Source organism: Glossina fuscipes, unplaced genomic scaffold, assembly GCF_014805625.2.
Source record: "Glossina fuscipes isolate IAEA_lab_2018 unplaced genomic scaffold, Yale_Gfus_2 2, whole genome shotgun sequence".
Classification (NCBI taxonomy): Eukaryota; Metazoa; Arthropoda; class Insecta; order Diptera; family Glossinidae; genus Glossina; species Glossina fuscipes.
The window spans coordinates 29,137,503-29,159,814 of record NW_023998416.1 but is presented as its reverse complement, the minus strand read 5'-3'; the positions used below and the strand labels follow the sequence as shown (position 1 = coordinate 29,159,814).

The 22,312-nt window shown below is 33.3% G+C and overlaps 1 protein-coding gene across 1 annotated transcript in view; it reads left to right on the top strand.

The window, feature by feature from the left end:
• The first annotated feature begins 5,240 nt into the window (after positions 1-5,240).
• LOC119633573 overlaps positions 5,241-22,312 on the top strand; it is a 63,810-nt gene continuing 46,738 nt past the window's right edge. The window contains exons 1-3 of the mRNA XM_038027187.1: positions 5,241-5,260; positions 16,359-16,479; positions 16,753-17,810. Coding sequence (XP_037883115.1) covers positions 5,241-5,260; positions 16,359-16,479; positions 16,753-17,810 — 1,199 coding nt within the window. The remainder of the gene's footprint in view (positions 5,261-16,358; positions 16,480-16,752; positions 17,811-22,312) is intronic.

Here is a 22,312-nt window from a genome sequence, read left to right as displayed (position 1 = left end):
AATTTAATGTTCAACTATTTTCGGCTTAATAATAATTTATATTATTTATTAAAATAAAATAAAAAAAGAAATATCATAAAATTTAGAAAAAAATAAAAAATAAAAGAAACACAAATTAAATTTAAAATCAAAAAAATTTAAATAAAATCACATGAAATGTAAAAATTTTAAAAAGAAAAAAAAAAAAAATTTTGGGAGATTTGAGAATACAATTTTTCTAGATTTCCATTCAAAACGGTTCCCATCATACGTTTTATACATAAAGGATACATGCGTTGGTGAAGAGATACGCTTCACACCGTCAGCATCCTGTACGCAGCACTCGCTTTCGTTATGCCTTTCAGCGGAAAACATGGTTTACAAGTGTCAATTTCATACAACATAAGTCCAAGGGAAAATTGTCTGAACAACAGGCAAAATACCACCACCACCACCACCACCACCATCATCAGCACCGTCACCGTCTTCATCACCATTACCAGCACGCTATTATTACATGAATAAAAGTGCAGGAAAAAACTTGTTTCAGAATTTAATAATACACTTTTGTGGCATTACAACAAAAATTTACCCTGTTTTTTTTTTTTTTTGGTTTTCCTCTTTTCTTTTATTTCACTTTCTGTTTATAAACGCGCAACACTTATGCATAACTACGTTGTTTTCTTCTATATATGACTTTCAAGTTGTTCAGTATTCGTGGATACTTGTGGATGCAAAAATACAGCAAACACTTGAACAGAAAACTATCAGTCTTCTGAACATACGTACATACAAGCCTAACAGCAACAATTTACACATACATAGGCATAATCATGCTTAAAACAACAAAACTGTTCCATTGTATGCATTTCATGTTTTTAAAAATATTCTGTGTTTGGGGAACGAATTTATTTTCATGGTCACTCACAAAGTGAAATTGAAATATCGTTACGATAATGAAGCGTATCATCTCGGTACATGATACAAACATTGTTTTACAAAAAAGAAAAAAGAAAAAAAAAAAACATGGCAAGACCAACCAGCCAACCAGTCATCCATCCAGTCAAGTCGACACTTTTGTTTCGTGCATATTCTATTAGGGGAATAGATTAAACAACTATGACTACGACTATGACTACTCTCTTTTCAAATTCACGCTAATCAAAAAGTTTTAGTTACATAGAAATCAAAATTTTTACGATGTGTTGATGGATGATTATACGTATATACAGTACTTTTCATTTAATAGCTTCAATTTTAGCAAAAGCAAAAGACCAGCAAGTTCAGTTTTGACTAAGAGTCAAAATTATTTGAAAAAATTCAATATATATTTATTTATAGTATAAGCTAAGCGTATGCAACAATTAGAACGACTTGATGAGGTAGATGTTATATGAATCGATTACGGATCATTTTCTGATTCAATTTCTAAATCAATCGATATTATGTGAAAAATGGTTTCTAAATTGATTCAAGTTTGCCTGTCTGTCCATCCATGCATTTCTGCGTTCAAGGTATAAGTTGCCCTTTTCGAAATATTTTGATAGCATCTCATTCAGTGAACTCTCTCGGCCGTATTATGTTGAAAACGAATTGGATCGAGACGCTTTTACAGCCACTTCCAATATAAGCATATTTGAAACAAGGCAGTACGGAGTGGCCACCTTTAACGGTTTAACTTGTTCCATTTTAATTACTATACTTGTTTAGATAAAATTGTAGGCTTTTGCTGAAATCATTCCGGAGTCATCACATTTTGCCTTCTTTTTCGCCGGATATGATTTGTAATTCATCTATTCATCACCATCATCATCATTTCTTATTGCCCTCTAAGAGGAGAAACCACTTAAAGGAATCATTGATTGAATCACAAAAAAAGGTAATATCTGAGGAGGATGGTGACTCCAGCCGCCCATTTCTGTTCAGTGTTTTTAAGGTTTCCTTGCAGAATTTTAAAATGTATAGCTTAACTGCTCCTGTTTTTATACCCTACACTACTTGTGGTACAGCGTATATTAAATTAGTGCGGTCGTATGTAAAACGCAGAAACCGATCAATTCAGATTATGATTCTGAGCCTTTTCTGTTCAAACTCCAGATCGCATTTTTTGAGATATTTTAATGAAATTTAACATGGTGACGTGTTTTCGCTCAAGGAAAAACGCTATTGAAAATGGTTCCGATTGTTCCACTTTTTTGGCCACTCCCTATATAACGCCTTAATCCGAAAAATTCCAATTTTCAAAATTTCTCGGCAAAAGTCGCTAGGTAGTAATATTTTGGTATACTAAAGTAGTATGAAAACTTTGGATCGGCTGGAGCATTTTTTCAACTCCCTCTTATATAGCGAAAACTAAAGTTCGTGTGTTGAATGTAGTAATCCGTGATAAGTAGTCCATAATAAACCAAATTATGTACAAAACTACGAATCCGAGTAAGTTATATTGAGAGTACTGTCAACATGTATTTTACTTCACGCTACATCATAACCAAATAGTTTTCAAGCAGTAACGAAAAACGTATTTGAATAAAAAGTACGTGTAAAAAATTTTTACATAATTTTTTAATAGAAATATTAGAAAGTTTTTCTTTCCATAATTAATAAAGAAATTTTATTCAGCATAAGGCGAAATGAAAATAAATATGATTTACCACGAACGCGCATGCCCGGCCTGAAAATAACTAAGTCTTGTAAGGTTAAACAGAAACTCTCAGCAGAGGTTTTGTTTTTGTAGAAATCTTGGATATCTACTATTTAAGGTAAGTACATTAATTATACATATTTATATGCAAATATTAGCTGAAGAGCACCGATCTGACTTCTTTTTAAATATGCTACAATTACAAGACTCCTGATCATGTCAAACTGAAAGTTTACACTTCGTAAAGTTAGTAAGTAATTAATGAATGTATTATAGCGCTTTCGACTCTTCCTTTTAAAACTGATTTATGCCCTTTGCCATTGTTGTGCTTGATGTCAACTTAACGTGGATGCTACATTCTTAAAGATTTATCTCAAATTGAAGTAGGAGATCATAGGGTCCGCTTTAGTTTTCAAATATATATTGCAGATCTTAGGAATTCAGAGTTCCAAAAAGTCTTGTCGACAATCATATTTCCATCAAATGGTTTTTAGTTCCATAAGTACCGGTTCCTTTCAAATTTAAGGGCTTATCAAATTAAAACAATACACAGCTTTATTTACATAACAACGACTTTCTCTCTTCTCCCCAAAGGAGATTGTGATCGTAGACGTGGTCCGATGCAATCCATTTTTAAAAAGCCTCTGTGGTAAAGTTCATGAAATTTCAACAACATATCTCGAAAATGATTATCTGTAAATTGAACTCAATAACAGATGGAGAGACATCAAATGGATACTCGAGCTTAACTCACGACGGCTCTTTGAATTTTGTTCTTAGATGTAATAATAATCAAGAACGTATTGCATATTGCAAGCAGATGGCTTGCATGTTGTATGCTTCCGTGGAGCTTCCTCGCATATGAAAATGAATGTAAACTGCAAGCCGTTTTAATGTAAGCAATACTAACAAATAAAGTGTTAATTAGTTCCATGATTCTGTCATTAACAGTTTAAGAGTCACATTCTGGTATGCTTTGTTCTAAAAACAAGTTATATGATTAGGAATCGCTTGAGAAAATTGATCCTACTGGATTTTGCAAACATCGGCGCATAAACCTACTAACCTCATCACAATTGGTATAGAGTACAGTTATTTGCCAAAGAGAGTAAGAAAAAGAAAGGGATGGACAGAGAGAGAGAGAGAGAGAGAAGTTAGCTCAACAAATTATTATTATAAAATAGTCTTCACTAAGGTGGTCATCATTACTTCAAAGTCATCGCGTGCTAGTCTGCAAGGCAATGCCCTAACGACTAGAAATTCCTCCGATTGAAATGTTTTCAACACATCAGTCATTCAACTGCCAAAGATAGATAAACTTTACTTATTTTTGATGGATATAAAAAATTTTAATTAATTAAGCATTGTCATAATTGTGAAACGAAAAAATCAAAAAATCATTAATTGCATCTCCATACAATTGACGAAAGAGTAAGAAATTAAGCAGAGGACTTCCGCTTAGTTAATATCACTGCTTAGTTGATTGATTGCAAAAGTGCATGCCTTGCATATGTTAGGTTTTCCTTTTTTTTTTTTTTTTGTTCTTGTTGAGTAATTATTTAAGCAGGCATCACAGATCGAACCTTTTTGACATAATTTATGTTTAAATTAAGGTAAATTTTGCGAATATGTTGAACGTAAAAAAATTGCTTCACATTAATTTATTGATTATAAAGAAGAAAGAAGGGTTGATTTCTTCTTCTTCTGCATTTTTTTTTTTGTTTTTTTTTTTTTTTTTTTGTTTTCTCATAAACGCTCTTAATGAGTGTCATCAGTCAACTATTGCTGAGGCAAAATAATTAAAAATTAAGTGGAAACATTGCAACCATTAAATAAGCAGCGATAAGCAAATTAAGAAATAATTCAATAAGTTTGTGATCACTCCTCCTTGCTTATGTGCTTAAGTTCGTCGCACGATTATATCTATTACGGCTTGTGACTTGTGTATACATTTGTTTAACACTTAAGTTAATTAGTTTTATACCCCAGACGGAAATCAATAAGAATAACAACCTATTATAACCACCACTACCATCATCATCATCATCATCATTGCCAATATCTTGAAATTGCAAAACAACAACATTGCAAAATACAAACAACAAACAAACACTTGATTATTTGCTTCATACCATAATTGTTTGTCAATATTTACGATCACGTAGTTTTGCACCTTTTATGACCGTCTAAACGTTATTATCTTGCAGAAGATGTGAAGTAAAAGACAACAACAAGAACAAGAAAAAACATACAACTCATGCTTGAATAATGATGTTTTTACCGCTAACTGGTCAACTGCACGGCCACTGACATACACGCTTATATAATGCAATGAATGAATAAATTGAGAAAACTCATAATTAAATCATACGATACGACTTGCAAAAAAAGAAAAAAAAAAAGATAAAAAGGAAGGACAGAAGAAAAAACTTCCTAAACTTTTAACACCGCACGTGTTGATCACACTTGTGCGGTTATGCTAAGAAGAAAAAAAAATCAACATTAAACATTAAAAATCATTGATCTCGACAGTCGAGTGGAAATTAAGCATAAACCCAGAATCATCTTCAGATTAAACGAAAAAAAAGGAAAAAGAAAAAATCAAAAGGTAGGTGCGTTAATGACTATAGTGAAAGAGAGGTAAGTAAATAAGTGATTAAATGACGATTGGCGTATACATATATATATATATATATATATATATATATATGTATATATGGGTATATATATCCATTCAGTATTCAGCATTCAGGCATAAGCATATTACAAGAACAACGATAGCAAAGTGTCAACCCTGATTGTCACATTACACAGCAAGTTTATCCGCGTTAAACCTGCTCATCACGCCTTAGCGGTTAATGATGATGTTGACCATTTTCATGGATATGTACATGTACAAACGTACAAGCACTTGCCATTTGGAAAATGTTTCTTTATATCATACAAAGCACAAAACACACACGCGTTACAACGCAAACGTTAATATTTTCAAAACTTATATCATTCCCGAGCAGTGTAAATTGTACGTAAGCACACATCATCATGATATCATGCGGTAAAAGTAAAGTAAAGTAAAGACAAAACACATTGATTATTCTTACAAATATTTTTATGTACATATACATATGTAGGTACGTAGTATGTACATGCAATTATGTTCATTGCATATGTATAAGCAATTGCACGTTTAGCGCCACTGATTATGAGTTAAAGTGAAAATTTGCAGAAATTAATCGTTTTAGTCTTGACGATTGTTGTGTGCGGCGAGTTTTTTCTCTGTTTTTTTTTTTTTTTTTAATTCATTTTTTTACACAATAGAAACGTGATTCGTGGAATTTCATCTTCATTACAAGACGTGAAATGGCGAACTGCCGCTTAAAGCAAACAGTACGTAGTACCAAACACGCAAGTGAAGAGTCAAAGGAAAGAACTCATTACTTTTTGTACTAATTATCTATAAAAGACTTATTCGAATTTTTCGCATTTATTTATAAGACTTTGCGAAGGGTTTTTGAAGAATTACAGAACGTTATTTATTAACATTCTGCACTTATTAAACTTGAGAGTTGGTCCATATGCACAGATTTACTTTATTTTTGAACTGAAGGTGAGCAAGACATCGAAGAATATCTGAATATATATTTAAATGTTTGTATGTAAAATTTGCCAGTGCTCTATAAATTCGCACAGCAATTGCCTTATTGCTATTGGCAAACTTTCAGTACTTACTTGGAAACTGCTCATGTAATCCAAATTTTTCAAGAAGAACTTCTTTGGAATATAAATAAATAAATAAATAAATAAATAATTGTTTGTATTAATTCATATCATTTGCAAAGGAGCAGGTATTTCTAAAAAAAAAAAAAAAAAGCTATTTATCGTGCTGCCTTAAACCCATTTGGATGGATGGATCTAATTTATTCCAGCTGAAAATTGAAACGAAGACCTTTTCTCATAAGTAATTTTAAGGAAGAAAATCGAAATCTTTTTGCGATTATACTTATATAAATCGCGTGACAAGGAGATATATTGGAAATGAAATGAAATGAAACTGATCCGCTTCTTTCTTTATCTTCGTTTATGAGAGTACATGACCTCGCATCTAAACGTTATAGCTTTCTTCAAGCAAAAATAAGTGAAAATACTGCCGTAGGACATGACCCTCAATTAAATACACTACGCCATCCTGTAGTAATGCATACAACAACTTTTCAAAATAAAATGCATTATGGGAAGTATTCGAAAAAGTGCTCTGAACCGAATTGTGTTCAAAAGCATTTGTCCTTGAGCCAAAACATGTCGGCGTACAAAATTTCATCAAAATATTTCAAAAACTTCGACTTGTAGGTTGAACACAAGGAAACAAGACGGACAGCGGGATAAACTGGCTCGATATAAAAAAAAGGTAGGTCTGTTTCAAGCCCTCTCATACATCCATACAAAATTCATAAGTGTTGTAGGGTATAAAAATGCCGAAGTTCTTGCAAGGCATTCAGGAAGCATTCGTCGTACACGAACATTAAGTTGCTTCAGAGACAAGAAGACAAACGTTTCCAGCGGTTGCTAAACAGAAATAGATAGTTTAATGGATTTCCAATCACTTGGGTTGCCCCTAAATGTCGCTTGTGTTCTTGTAACGATATTGAAATGTGGGTCACTTCGTAGACAGCGGCAGACAACATTTTAAATGATTAATTATTTTTAAAATAAAAATATTCTTTCTACACAAAAACTCTTTCGTAAATAGCTCGCTTAGTATCAACCACTTTTATAGATACCTTCGTAACTAATTTTTTTAATGAAAACAAGCTAAACGTTTTAAGAGATCAGCGAGCAAGAACGAGGCTTTAATAGCTCGCGGTCTTTCTAATGGAACATTGGGCAGTCTCCGATCTTTTTAATGCAAAATTTGGGCGCATAGACCGTATTTCTTGTTATATGTAAGGAGTGCAGGAAAGTTTCTGGCTTTAGTTCTATTGAGGATATCATCTTTCTAAATCCGTGGCATACACTGCTCTTTCCCGTTTGAATTTCGCTTGCAAGTAAAGCGACAACGTTAACAAGCAGGCAATACCAATGGAATGGCATGCTGAAGTCAATAAAGCAAGCACTAAACAGATCAGACTCTGTTGAAAGTTTATCAAAATATAAAACAAAAAAAAACCAAATATAATAATATACTTCACTCTGAGGTTTAACAATATTTTCCTACAATATATGTACATTGCCTTAGTCTTTCGTTCCGGTATCTATTTTACTCACTTTTTCTTATTCAATTACTTTGATTATTATGAAAATTTGATTAACTTAAACAAAAGTTCAACTAGAAATTCATCATCATCATCATCATCATCATCATAATCGTCATCTGTTATTGTGTCATAATAATAACCAGTTTTTATATATGTATGACGGATATATTTATATATGATTGTTTCACTTTAAGGAAATTCCCAAATTGTTGTCAATTTCAATAAATTTCATAGAACAAAATGCACACAATCAGGTTTTCATTGACCACAACATCTACCTTGCTATAGTTTATCTTTGTTCAGTCAGTGAGTCAGTCAGTCAATCATTTATTTAGTATCCTGCCTAAATTATTCAATAATATTTCATGTATAATAATCTATATAAGAATACTTCATTACATACACACACACACACACACACACACACACACACACACACATGTACATATATAATAAAATTATAACCAAGTTATCATAAAATTTTGACACAATGAACGGCAACGAGAGCCACAATAAAGTTTTGACCATCAATCTTTCATTTGAAGCAAAAAGAAAAAAAAAAAAAAAGGAAGGAACGAAAAAGAACAAAATAGTGTTTATAAATCTTTTCCATGGGCGAAGGGCGTTGCTAAACACAAAACAATATACAAAATATTCTAAGGAATTGATTAAAACGCCTACAATTTTTTTTTTTGTTTTTTTTTGTTTTAGTGAATGTATGGGATTTCGGTGGAATGGAGTGTTAAGACCGCTAATATAGAAGGAGAAATAATTGAGAGAACATAAAGGAATGGAAAGAAATAAATTGATTGCTTAAATCACTGCATTTAAAGGCAATTTAACCGGCAGCTAAATGTAAACAAGTAACGAATTTCGTATTCAAAAGAATATTAATTTTATTTTAATGCATAGAATGCTTTACTTGCGTTCACAACTGTGAGATTTTAAGTCGCCTTAACTACATATTCCCCTTCTATTAAACAATTCCATTGCAATAATGTCCCCAAAAGCTTACTTATATAACATGTCAATAAAGAAAAAACGAATAAAAACATTGAAAAGTTTAAATAGATGCAGATCAAAAGAAAGAGAGGCACATAACTTAAAGTATTTCGAACCCTCTTTTGCAAATAAGTAAACAAAACTATGCATACGGGAAGGGTTTGTACAGCTTTCTGTAGCAATTTCGTCTCTTTATATAGGGTTTCTCGTTATTCTGTTCAAAACAAAAAATAATTTACGCTGACAACTGCAACATAAGTTGATAAGTGAAATATCTTACTGCATATATCACAGATACTTTAATTAGAGTAACTTTCTCAGGGTTCAGGCAACACACTTTTTGTTCTAGTCAGCGCACTGGATAATCTGTTGCTGATTTGCTAAATTTAAGGAGAAAAAAAAGTAGTCACCAACCAATTTTGATTATTCAAAACAAATCCAGGCGAAATGCGTGTTTTCCTAATGCCATGCTCCCTAATGATCTTCCTTTTGTGCTAATAAACACATTAATAAGAAATTCTTCTGGGTTTGGAGATCAAAAATGACCACATTGTTCATGAACATTGACTTCACATATAGAATATGCCTGTTCGATGCACCTTAGTGGTCGCAAAGAGATTTTTGCAAGGAACTGCAAATCGAAATTTAGTGATTTGATTTGACCCATAACCCATCAGATGGACAAATGAATGGACATGCGTCAACTGAGTCAGAAAATGATTTGGACCGTAAAAACTGGCACGACCTCAAGTCCTTCTGCAAGTTCCATACATCCGCGCTTACTTAATACAATCATATTTAAGCCAGTGTGGAGTAAAATGACAGTAAGAGCTTACCTGCACCTACCTACAATATGTTTAAGATCCAGGCACAATACAAATCTAGGTTTTGAACGACTGAGTCGATTACTTTCAAGTAACTATGAATTCTTTAAGATAAACACTTACAAGATTTCTGAATAAGGTATGTGTGATTATATCAATCATTCTAAAAGGAAATTTAATGTCGTTACTACTTTCTTTTAAGCTAGGTAGCAATAAATCTGCATATATATATATCTGCATATATATATATAGTTGCGATGACATAACTCAATGAACGTTAGGCATTAATTTAATCCGAAGTACTCTTACTAACACACCGAAAAAATACCGTTCATATATCCATCGTTAAAGAGAATATAAAGACATCAAGCAAAAGAAGCCATAGATTATTAACTAAAGAGCTTAAGTTGCCTTTAATTTATATTTGTTTTAATATCATTAATTGTCGGTTTTGGTCTTTTCTGGCACTATTGGCGACTTTAGTTTTCATTAAATGAACGGCGTTATGTGTGCGCTTCTTGTGAATGCGATTTAATGGAAATTTGTCATTTTGTTATTTTGCTAAAATCCTGTTACCACAAAATCCTTTTGCCTTTGAATCCTTTCAAATTGAATTTCGTAATCCTACCAACAACTTTATCCACACTACTCATATGTTGCATTGTTGATTAAATTCTTGGGTTTAAAAAAGGTGACCAAAAGATTGCAAACACATTCTGAACGGATTTTGTTACACATTATAAATCACTTTGCTATAGGCAAACATCTGGTCACCTTATTTCTAAGACGATATAACCAAAGTAAAGTTTATAATTCAGGTTATTTTATAGTAAATCCATGAACAAAAACTTGACTTTTTAGCTTAGTTGTGTGATACGTTGGCCTTCAGTTCAATGTAAGTATAAAGTTGGAAAAGTTCTTCCACATACGAGTAATATGTGCATCATACATGGATAACTAGATGCGTAATGCAAGAAAAGACCTTTTTTTTTTTTTTTTTTTTTTAATTAAAAAAAAAAAGTTGGGAAAAAATTAAAAAAATTTTTTGTTAACAAAAATATTTTTAAAAAAATAAAAAAAAAAAAAAAAAAAAATAAATAAATATTTTTAAAAAAAATTTAAATTTTTTTTTTTTTTTTTTTGGTTTTTTCTTCTAACTAAAGCTACAATCAATCATTTTTGCTTGTTGTTACGAATGCCCACTTATGTGCCAAGATTTCGGTTAATAGTGTTGAATGTAGTAACACCGTTAAAACCGATTTTTAATGTGGTCATAAAATAAACACAAAAACTTTTAATAATCAATAAAAAATGAACATAAAAATTTATGAAACCTAAAAAAACGCTGCTAAAAACATTAGCACGATACGATAGGTTGTAACAATTTGATTCTCTGCGCTATAAGTTTAAGTTATATATATGTATATACAAAGACTTGCAATATTGTAATTAACTTTTCAATTAATATTAAAATGCTCTTCAAAGCTTAATCAAGCTACGAGTGTGATTAACAATACGTTCATTCAATCAATCAATCATAGAACCAATCAAAGCCACTTGTACAGGTACTGTCTAAGCATGGATGACTGCAATAGTGGTAACCTTAGAAACGATATAGAATTTTGCTTTAACTTCAATATTTCTCTGTGTATTATGCATTGCTGAAACTTAAATATCCTTCAGATATAGACGTTTGTATTTCACGGCCGCAAGTAACCTTCAACGATACATGCCAACGCTCTCACTAAATAGCTTTATGACCCATTGTTAACTCAAACTTGATACAATTGTTTACTATAACCGCATAAAGGTATAATGCAAACAAACAAAGTCCCAACCGGATAGCTGACAACTTAATTCACGAAATACTTTTTATTCATTCGCTTAAAATCAAGCAATTTCAAAATTCGCCTCATGATAAAGCCATAATTTTCTACATAATCAAAAACATTTTTATAAGCCATAATTATATGATTTAAATAAAAAATTATTTAAAATTTTGAAAATATTTCTGTCCGTAAGACCTTTAGCATTTGTTTCAAACTTTTAGTAAACCCTTTTTTTGGGAATTTTTACGAGCGCATTTTCAAAGGGAGGAGGACTACATCCTGTATGGCTTTAACAAGCAAAAAGATAGACAAAGGCATGGACGGACGACTGAATAGATCATAATCAGGGGAAATCAAACTTTTATGGAGATTTTAGATATGCATCAATAAACCGGGAAATTTTTTTAGTTAAAAGCGAAAAGACTCTAATGTTATCCATACTGATATCCGAAGGAGTTCTTTAAAAAAGATTTCTCTAAGAGAAGAGACTATACAGGACTTCAAAAAAAGGTGCGTTTGCTTATATCCTCAAAAATCTTTATTTATTTTTTCGAATCAATTTCGCACGCATTTTCATCCCTTTCATAACACACAAGAAATATTCCTTATCACGATACGAATTCAATACCGCTATAATCGAAGAAAACTGCTCATATCATTTTGATTTTTGAACCACTTTGGCGAGGTTTTTTCAGTGTTGGCTCACCTTTTTGCATGCTATTCGTCTGATTGATCGGTTGTTTCCAGTTCGTATGCATAGATCCAAGTCTTCTTTCATTCCATTTCGCCAATCAAAATTTAATGCAACTTCTTTGCTCAACAAAGTCACGCATTCTACAATCCGGAAGAAATACTTCCTATGTCGCACAAAACCAAACGCAGATGAAACACTAGTGATGTTTATGATGATTTATGGTCTGTTTTGTGTGATTGGTATATCATAGTGCTGTCATTTAGAAAATAAATATTTCTGCGATTCGATATAACTGCGCAATTGAACTTAAATATTGGTCTTACTTTTTGGGCAGAGTGTTGTACAGAAAGTATGTGCATCCAATAAGACTTCTTCTTTTTACAATCTACACTGCCATTGACATTTTAGTTTAACAAAGTGGAACCTTGTAATATGCAGGACACAAGGTCCAAGAACGTTTGTCTTCTCTATTCGTTCTACTTGCTGTTCTTCATCATAAAATTCACGTGACACTGAAGGAGTTTGAATATTTAACAATTATGAGTCGAAACTTGCCCAGTGCCATCTTTATAAGGAAAAGCTCACCGCATTAATTTTGTACAGGTAAAGAGGTTTTTGAAGAGGTAAAGAAGCCAACAAACTCTGACCTGCACTCATACAATAATTCTGCTCTTTCGCCGGATTTGTGGCGTGTTGCTGGGGCTTGGTGAAACCAGCAATTATACCTCTACTTCAGAGTCGACGTCGTGAACCTAAATAATGCTTTACTGTCAAATGCAATCATCGTGAAACGTTCTCAGATTGAAACATCGGGAAAAACTACGATAAATGGCGCAATATAATCTCAGAAAAAGGGACAAAAACTAGAGTCGGAAAATATCATCTGTCTTAGGTTAAAAGGATGTACAAAGAAAATGCGAACGAACGCATAGTTTTTTTAATTCACAATAATCTAAACGAAAGGATGGGCTTATGGAAATTCGAGTATTATTACTCTACAATGAGCATTGACTCACTGCAAACTTCAAATCATCAAACTAATGTACTCCAGGGAAACGAAGTAAATAAATAAAAGAGAAAATCAAAAGAGAGGAAAAACAAAAACTTAAAAACGACAACTTTTTTATATGAAGACTTAAAAGCGCTCTAAACTCGTAAATATTCCTCTATTTAACACTTTTATTTATTACTAATAAAATAATAAGACTCAAGGCTTGAACGCCTACACTATATATTTGGCAGTAAAGAGCGATAAGTGCAAATGCATTGTGCATGTTGAAGACAAAATTAGCGGCAAATGAATTTTACCACTTATTTATGTCACGACACATCGATATCAATTATTTTCACATACTATAAGTGATTGTTTATTGATCTCATGCTTAATTAAGAATTTGCTTTTATTTTATTTCTCAACTTTAAGCTATAAATAAAAAGCTCAACGTTTCGATGTTAAAAACTATTAAAAAAAAAAAAAGAAAAAAATTCACCTCTGACCCTCTTCATCACTCATTGCTGCACCCCAAACGACGAAACGAAGAAAGAAAGCAATCGATTATATATGTGAATTGTATTATACAAGTGTTTGAAAATTTTATAGATTTTCATGATAATAATTTTCCTTATAATGTATTCTTTTGCGGCAATCAACCACCAGGTACGTGATTAGGAGGATGCTGCCATACAATTATTTGCCTGCACTTGTTACCTTTGCGTACATTTCATTTCTCATTTCAACATTTTATTATTTATTTCACATATGAACATAAGCACAAACAAACAAACAAACAACATTTTAGAAATGCTTTAGAATCGTAAGCAAGTCAGTCTGTCTGACAGTAGTCGCTCGAAATACATTTATCATTTTTAGTGGCTTGTGCTCGAAACGTGGGAAAAACTTTGCTCTGATGAAAATTTTTCATCAAAATGTGGATATTTGATATTTTTCTCTTACTCTTCTTGCGAAATTTTATTAAGGACTAAAAAATGATTGCTGCGAAAACGTTTCATACATTAACTTAAATAAACTATGCCGCCTGTAGCTGATACCACAAGTATATAAATTGCTAGCTAATCAAAAAAAAAAAAAAAAATAATAATAAAAAAGTTTTATATTTGAATTGCATCGACTGTTGCAATACCTGACACATATTTGGTCTTGTTTTCATAACTAACCTAAATGCTAACTTTTGCAAAAAAATGGCATTCACCCTATGCGTAATATCTTCTCGATTAACATAACTAACCTGATTGATGCTAAGCTTTTCTGTCCAATGGAGATCTCAAAACATTTTCTGAGATTTTTCAAGATTAAGTGTACATCGTAACACGGTTTCGATTTCTCGCTTATAAGCATTTATTTTTTCTATCATTATATACCTAAAAAGTGCTGCCAAATTGTATAAAATTATAGTTGAAGACATTTACAATATAGGATAGTAGTAGTACTGCTTAGTCAAGTGATTAAGAAGCGTGACCATAAAGTTGGCGCACGCGGGCGTAAGCCTCGGTGCGCTGAATGATGCTCTAAATATATATAATTATGTACATAAAAAGTGTTGCCAAACTCTGTAAAAACGTGTTAATTACGACTGGTATGGCCAGTGGTGGTCGTGGCTATAGGGAACGCTCGGTCCGCAAGGTCGTAAAACTTGTCGATGGAGCCCACAGGCTACGTTGACTTCCCATTTTGTTCTGATCCGTTACACATGTATAGTTACACATGTATAGGCGCCCTTCCCTTGAGTGATTTGTTTTAAAAAGGAGAGTTTTCGAATACTTTCGCAGAACAACGGTGCGGTACGGTACGTACAGCACTTATGATGCAAGAGCTTATTAAGTGTTTGTGCGGATGTAAATAATACCCGGAAGGACTTGGAGTAAACCTACTTTTTATTACGCCGATCGATTCAGAATCAACTTCCGAATCTGAATATGCACTTGTCTGTCCGTTTGTCCATCTTCTTTTCTTTTATTCAACCCACAGGCCGCAAATTTCTGAGATATTTTTTGGAAATTTGCTGCACTGACATGTTCTGTCCGAAGGACAAAAATAGCTAAAAATGGTTCGGATTGGACCAGTATTTCCAACACTTTTTCTATAATGCCTTATCTCGAAAAGTCATCATATGAATAGCTGCAGGATGGTATAAAGCATTTAAAGATGACCGCGTCCTACTATAGTGTTTTTCGTTGTTTGCAAATAAAACAGCTGCGTCCCAGCAGACAGTAAAGCAAATATTTGTATGAAATTTGCAACTGAACATATGACAAAAAGGAGAAATTTAAAATTTTCCGTAAAATTTGGTTTTCCATAAGCACAATAATTTTCATGAAATTTATTTTGTATAAGCGGGAAAACCTTTGAGTTAATCATAAAGAAAAAGAATTCGGTCCTAATCTGGATAAAATAAAATGAAACCACGTCTCAGGTACAGAATATGAAGTGAAAAGAAGAATATTTTAACATTCATTGCGTTCAGTACAAAATTTCACTTTATCGTGTAAAGATCGAAAAATTGCATTTAGCGCTAGCGAACGTTAACTGAGCCGAATAAATTTGAAGTAAATTCAAGCAAATTGCTCATCATATCTCATTAGTGTAAAATTGAAAGTGTTCATAGCGGACCAGCACTAATTTAATCAAAATTGAATAATCTTTGGAAAAAACCATAGCAAAATGTCAAAGTCGTAAGTAATGCATTGATTCATTAGCCATGGAGCATAGTTTGACTTAATACGCGTTTCCATAGTGTGCGAACCAACCACATTTCAGATTTTATTCATTCATTACGAGCTTAACACATATTAACTGCATTATACGCATGCAAAATGTAATTTGTTATCTCATATGTCAGCCATTTTTCGCCATAATTTCGATCCATGGACCTTAGACAGCTACACTGGTTAATGACCCCATTAAACAATCTTTTTACACCGGAGCTACAATCAATCTTGTGCACCCACCAATTCGCTCATATCTCTCTGTAACTTTTGCTAACTCTGACTGTGCTATAGCTTGTGTGTGGATTTGTCCTAAATCCAAAAGACGGCATCATCTATATCGTTCGCTATCTGACATGGATAGAACGACTCATTTTATATCTTCAGTATATTCTCATTTTATTTTCCCTTTAGGAACGAGAAATGTGGACTCGTAGGCGAACCAATTGATTCGGAGATGTTCCACAATTCAGGTTGCGATACCACTTTAAAAAACTTAGGCGAAGCTACACAAACAGGGATTGCGGAAACTAATGTAAGTGTACATCTGCCGATAAACTATTTCTTTAGAATACGCCTAAGAAAGCTGTATAATTGCTTAGGTTTGCTTTCGCAAGCAAAAGAAAGTGCGATCAATCAAAAAGAAATTTTTTCGGATTTTAGGCAACCTCTGTATATAAAATGCTTTACTGAGAAAGACATCTATGATAAAGTTTGTTAAAACTTTGCCCTTTGCATATACACACACACACACACACACCCTTTTTTTTCTTCAGACTAGCATATGTTAATATATTTTTCATTTCAGGATGTAATGGATACTTTCTCGGATATACGGGACGAGAATAGCACCTCGTTACCTGCATTACCCAATGAAATATGGCTTAGAATATTTAGCAATCTCTCGCATGGAGATTTACTGCAAGTCAAGTTAGTTTGCAAATACTGGTTTGAACTGGCTCAAGCACCCCAGCTGCAACGTAAGTCGAAGTTGGTGATCACTACACAAAATTTGAAGAATGTTTGCGATTTTATAAAACATCAAGATTTCAAACGTGAAAGTGTAGTGATAGACGAGGAAGGCAGAGGATTCAGTAGCGAGGATCGCGAAATTTTATTAACAGTCTTCAAACATTTGGGATCTGATGTTGTGCGACTAAAAGTTTACGAGCTCTCATCTCTCTCAATGCTTAGCAGTCTTTTGCCGAATCTCGAGGAATTGAATTTGCTTGACATATACTCACAAAAGAGTGTATCGGTGAACTTTAACCAATTTCCTAACCTCAAATCATTGTTAATGGATGGGGATGGTGATGGCAAAACACAAATGCAATTGTTCTCAAGTTTCTATCAAATGTCTGGTATACGTTTGGAAGCACTGACCTTAAATATTGGTCGTTTTGCTGCTAGTTGCTTGGCTGCGCTAGCTTCGCATGCATCTTCGTTGCGTTGGCTCAACTTCAAGATTGATTTTGATATAAGTAGAGATGTGATATTGCAACCACAGTTGGAAGAAACCCTTAAAAACTTCACTCAATTGGAGGTATTGCATATAAAGTGTCATAGTGGTGCAACTGCAAGAGCCATTTTAGAAAACCTTCCCAAGGGAAATCGCCTTAAAACGATTGCTTTAGATTTTCCCTATAGAGATGATAACGACGTGCTAGAAGTAATTGCACAAAAATGGTTTCACTCTTTACAACGTTTAGAACTTGCGCACTACTCCGTAACGGAAAACTCAGCCAAATGGCTAAATTCCTTGAGCGGTAAATTGAATCGTTTGTATTTGTGTGAGTGCGAATATGTCCCTGAATGCCTCGTTAATAGTATAGCCCCAAAAACTAACAAAAAACTAACTGAATTGAAGTTGGTGAACTCGAATTTAACGCCAAAATTATTCTGCGACCTGTTCCAACGTCTACCTAATTTGACAACACTTGATTTTAGCTGTAATCAGATAACCGATTTGGAAATGAATTATCTTTTCCGCCATCTCGTACATTTGCGCCACCTTTTCCTAGATGCATGCAAGAGCGAAAATGTGATAAAACAATGCTGCTCCACGCCTAACATAAGTAACTTGAAAAACCTTCAAACACTTCAATCATGTTTGTGCCCCATCAAAGTCCTCGAGATTTCGAACTTGGATTTTAAATTTAAAGAACTAACCAAACTTTATTTATCTCCTTGTTCGAGAAGCAAAAATCCGCCCGCTACGACACTTGTAGATATCAGCAAATATTTCCCTGCTCTCGAAGAGTTCTGCTTTTATAATGTGATTATCCGCCACACCAGTATTCTATCTAAGCCTCTCTGTTTTCCCCGTTTATGCCGATTAAACGGCCAAAGACTTTATTAAACTAACTGATTGAAATTATAAAAAAAAAGAAGGTAAGAAAAAAATAAAAAATGTATGTAAAAAGTATCTGCTCTTTGCCAATAAAATAATAAGTGATTTATTAATAAACAGAATGCAAAGTCGAATGATTTTTATTCGATTCACACACACACACCATATAATGCGAATTATTGTCAAATGATTGTAACTCGGAAGTCCCTTTACCGAATGACAGCTAAGCATGATCCCTCGACTGACCTGGAGCTTATAAAACTCTATAATTCAGTAAACAGAACCCTTTCGTATGGTGAAGGGTTCGAATTCGATCAAAGTATAATGTATTGTGGCAGTCAAGTGAATTAAGTTGTCTAAAGAAAAAGGGATGAATCTTGGTGATGTAACGATGCTGCATTAAAATGACATAATGTAAATACAAAATCCACACCTCCAGAAATGCGTGCATACGTTAACGTTGGGGTTTTGAAATATGGTTTTCTACTCTACGACGATTCGGTTTAGGTATATTAAGCTTGTGCGGATGTGGGCACACGAGAGAGTTCAATTTTTTATTATCGCACTCAACTGAAAATTATTTCGCCTATAACATGATCTCGGCTCGTTCCATGTTATATATAGAACCGTTTCGTACGAGTCACGTAGATTATACCAAACCAATTTGTATGGCCGTTGAATAATAGATGCCTTTGTTGTTTTTACACAGAATGTATAAAAATTTATTAATACGTATTGTCCACCTTTTTTTTATAAATTTAGCCCTTACATAACTTTCTCACAATGCTTCTGTCACGTTGTACGAACACGTTATATATATATACATATATATATATATATATATATATATAGAGTGGTCTACTATATCTTTCGTTGTAATTGTCTAAAGTCTATTCATATATTTCTGGGTTCAACTTAAATAATAAATCTGCTTGGGCACAATGATGCAACCTATTGGAAATAGGTTGGAACCATTCCGTTTTACAATTACTTCATCTATGGCGGGATATTTGAAAAAAGTCGTTATATGAAAATATTTTATAATATTTCTTGGTAAATTTTGATCAAAGTACATTAAATGAATATAGAATATGTCGGCAAACCGGGACCGCTCTATGAATTTCTCCTATGTAAGCATTCTTATATTGCCTAATTTTTAGCATAGAATGTATTTGAATTATAAGTCTACTTGCGTCATTGTGATATTTGGGTATCTAGTTTTCTTTGCTTTCGATATAAGGGCTCTCATGGAAAGTAAGTCTTCATACATTCCCCTTTCTTTTTTTTTTAATATGACCGACCTCTCACTCAGGAGATGTTGCTCCACACGTGCAACGCAGCAATAGGTTAAATAAACCAAAAATCATAATAGAAGAAAGGGTATAGCGTATCCAATTGCCGAGGTTGCCCGATTATAATCCTATTGAAATTTGTTCTCGTATACATAAGTCTATTGAAAACTTTTGTAGCACTGGAAAGACTGAAACAAAAGCAGTGAAAATGTCTGCCTTGGGCAAGATGGTATAACACATACATTTACAAGTTAAAAAAGAGGCAAGGGGATGTAAACGGAACCATTAATAAATGCATTTATTTTAGGCATAAAATGTCACAACATTCTAAAAAATTGTATCATTATAAATATAATTTTTTTATCTAATTCAAAGTAAAAAGCAGTCAAAATAACTTCGGTGGGCGATCTAGTGTTAAATCTGAAAGTGAATTTATTATGAAAAGTAAGTTTAAAATTTTTAATGCAAGGAAATGTGTACCAGTAGTAAGCGCTTCGATACCAATCTTGCATATTCACTTACTTAAGCGAATACCTCTAAAATATTTGGCTAATTATTCAGACTTTAGTTGAACGAAAACCGCAATCGTTACAGGAAACTCTTGAGCGTAGCAAATTTACGAAATTTAAAATACGAAAGCTATAAGGTATCATTTATCTATTTCCATTTATTTGTTTATGCCTGTTATCGGCCTGGATAAGTACATTCCATACATTAATTTATGAGCATCAAGGAATCAACTTAGGTTTCCCTTTTCTATATGAAACTTTTGAAATCGGGAGTTTTAACAATAGACAATAGATGGATGGACGGACGGCAAGAATCATGGATTTTTGTGCAGAACCTTATGATGGTCAGTAGTATATGTAAATCTTACAAGGTATGCGATGCATATTTTTGGAGGCAACACACAAATTCATTAGTCTCAATACAAATACACTAGCGTACAGTATGTCATGCACTGCATAACTCATAAAATGCTTTTATATCTCTATACTTTTTAGAGATGAATAACAATAACAAGGTAAACCATTTCTACACTAGTGACAGTAAGTTCCCCAATAATATATATATATATATATGTATATATATAAAAACTGAAATGCTAAATAGTTTTGACCACGTTCTGCGTGAAGACCACACCTGTTGTCTTGCGAAAATTTCTCCAAAACCAAATCATTTTTTTTAAGATTTTACGACTGCATCGAGTATAAATGTGACAACACAATCTTTATTAACCGAGTGTGCATACAGGGGTCAATATTTTGCTAATTTTAGGGTAAAATTTATTTGCATTTTCATTGTTCACGACGACTTACAGTAATTGGGTAATAATGCCTGTATTTCCTGTCAAGTTATAAACAACCAACGGTTCGCTAAACATTCATTCAATGCGTCGCTTTTGTTGAACGTTGCCTTTTCTCAATACGCATATTCCTTAAGCGCAATTTATGTGTAACCAACGCAACTAATTTGACTCATTGGAAACGCATAATTTTCAAAAACCTATTAAAGCATAATTTCGCATGTAACTATAAACCAATGAATGAATGAACGTACAGTTGACATCAATAACGAAATGTTGTGTCAATAGCGATCGCGTAATAGATATTCGAATATTACTTAATTTTCTTGCACAACAACTCTCATACAGAAATTTTAATGTTATAAAACATAATTTACAAATTTTTCCGTTTCGCCGGCTTATTACATAACTGAATGCGTTAAAAGCAAGCGTATTTTTCTTTTCCCATTTTTGAATTCTTTTGAGTTGATCAATTTGTGTGCCCTGACTGCTTGGGTGCGGCTCTTCGGGGAGTACTCGTGGTGGTTGTGGTTGGCTGTTCCAAGCCAAAGTGGAACAATCGAGTGCAGCTAGGCCTCATCACTGACCGAAGTGGGATTTATTGATCCATACGCAATAAACTGTCTGGACTCTGCTGCTACTTAGGCCCCTACTCTGTAGGGATTGTCTAACTCGCCAGGGAGCGTATATTACGCTTAAAGTGTCTTGGGCCACCGTGGGGTTAAGCCATCATGGCAGGAAGCCACGTTAAACCCAGGTTACAATCATTCAAGCAATTGCCAATTACGAAAAAGTTGTAGGTGTCGTCTATAACGCTAGCTTAGGAACAAAGAAAGAAATCAGTAAGAAATTATGTTAAGTACGCAATATATTCTAATACTCATTACTAATGTGGGAATCAAAGGTCAACTTGTTTGCAAGAGTTTCTACACTCAGCCGCAGGATGTTTTAAGTTAAGGTGATAGCGTGTACGAATTCACACTTGGTTACGTTGCAAATATAATCATGAAAGGATTTACTATTGATAGAATTTGATATGAACAGTAAATGAGGTTTTTATAAACACCTTCGCAGCCTTTGTATATTACTGACAATTACGCATCGGAGGCTTTATAAACATAATACCCTCACCAAAGAGTAAGATGGATTCAAGTTAAATTGCGCGGATATATCAGAATATCGGAAATATTTTTTTTGCTGCGTCAAATTTCACATCATAAACGTCATTAATCAATAGGGTTTGAGGTGCGCTCGGTTTTGTACGATGCAAAAAATATTTTTTGTTCGTGGCTATTGCGGGAGATGAGAATTAGAAATATGGATATGACACGGAAACACCCGATCAATGAGACGAATATTGTGCATAAGTTGAGTCAAGACCGAAAAACCCGCACCAAAGTCACTCAACAATCAAAGTGAC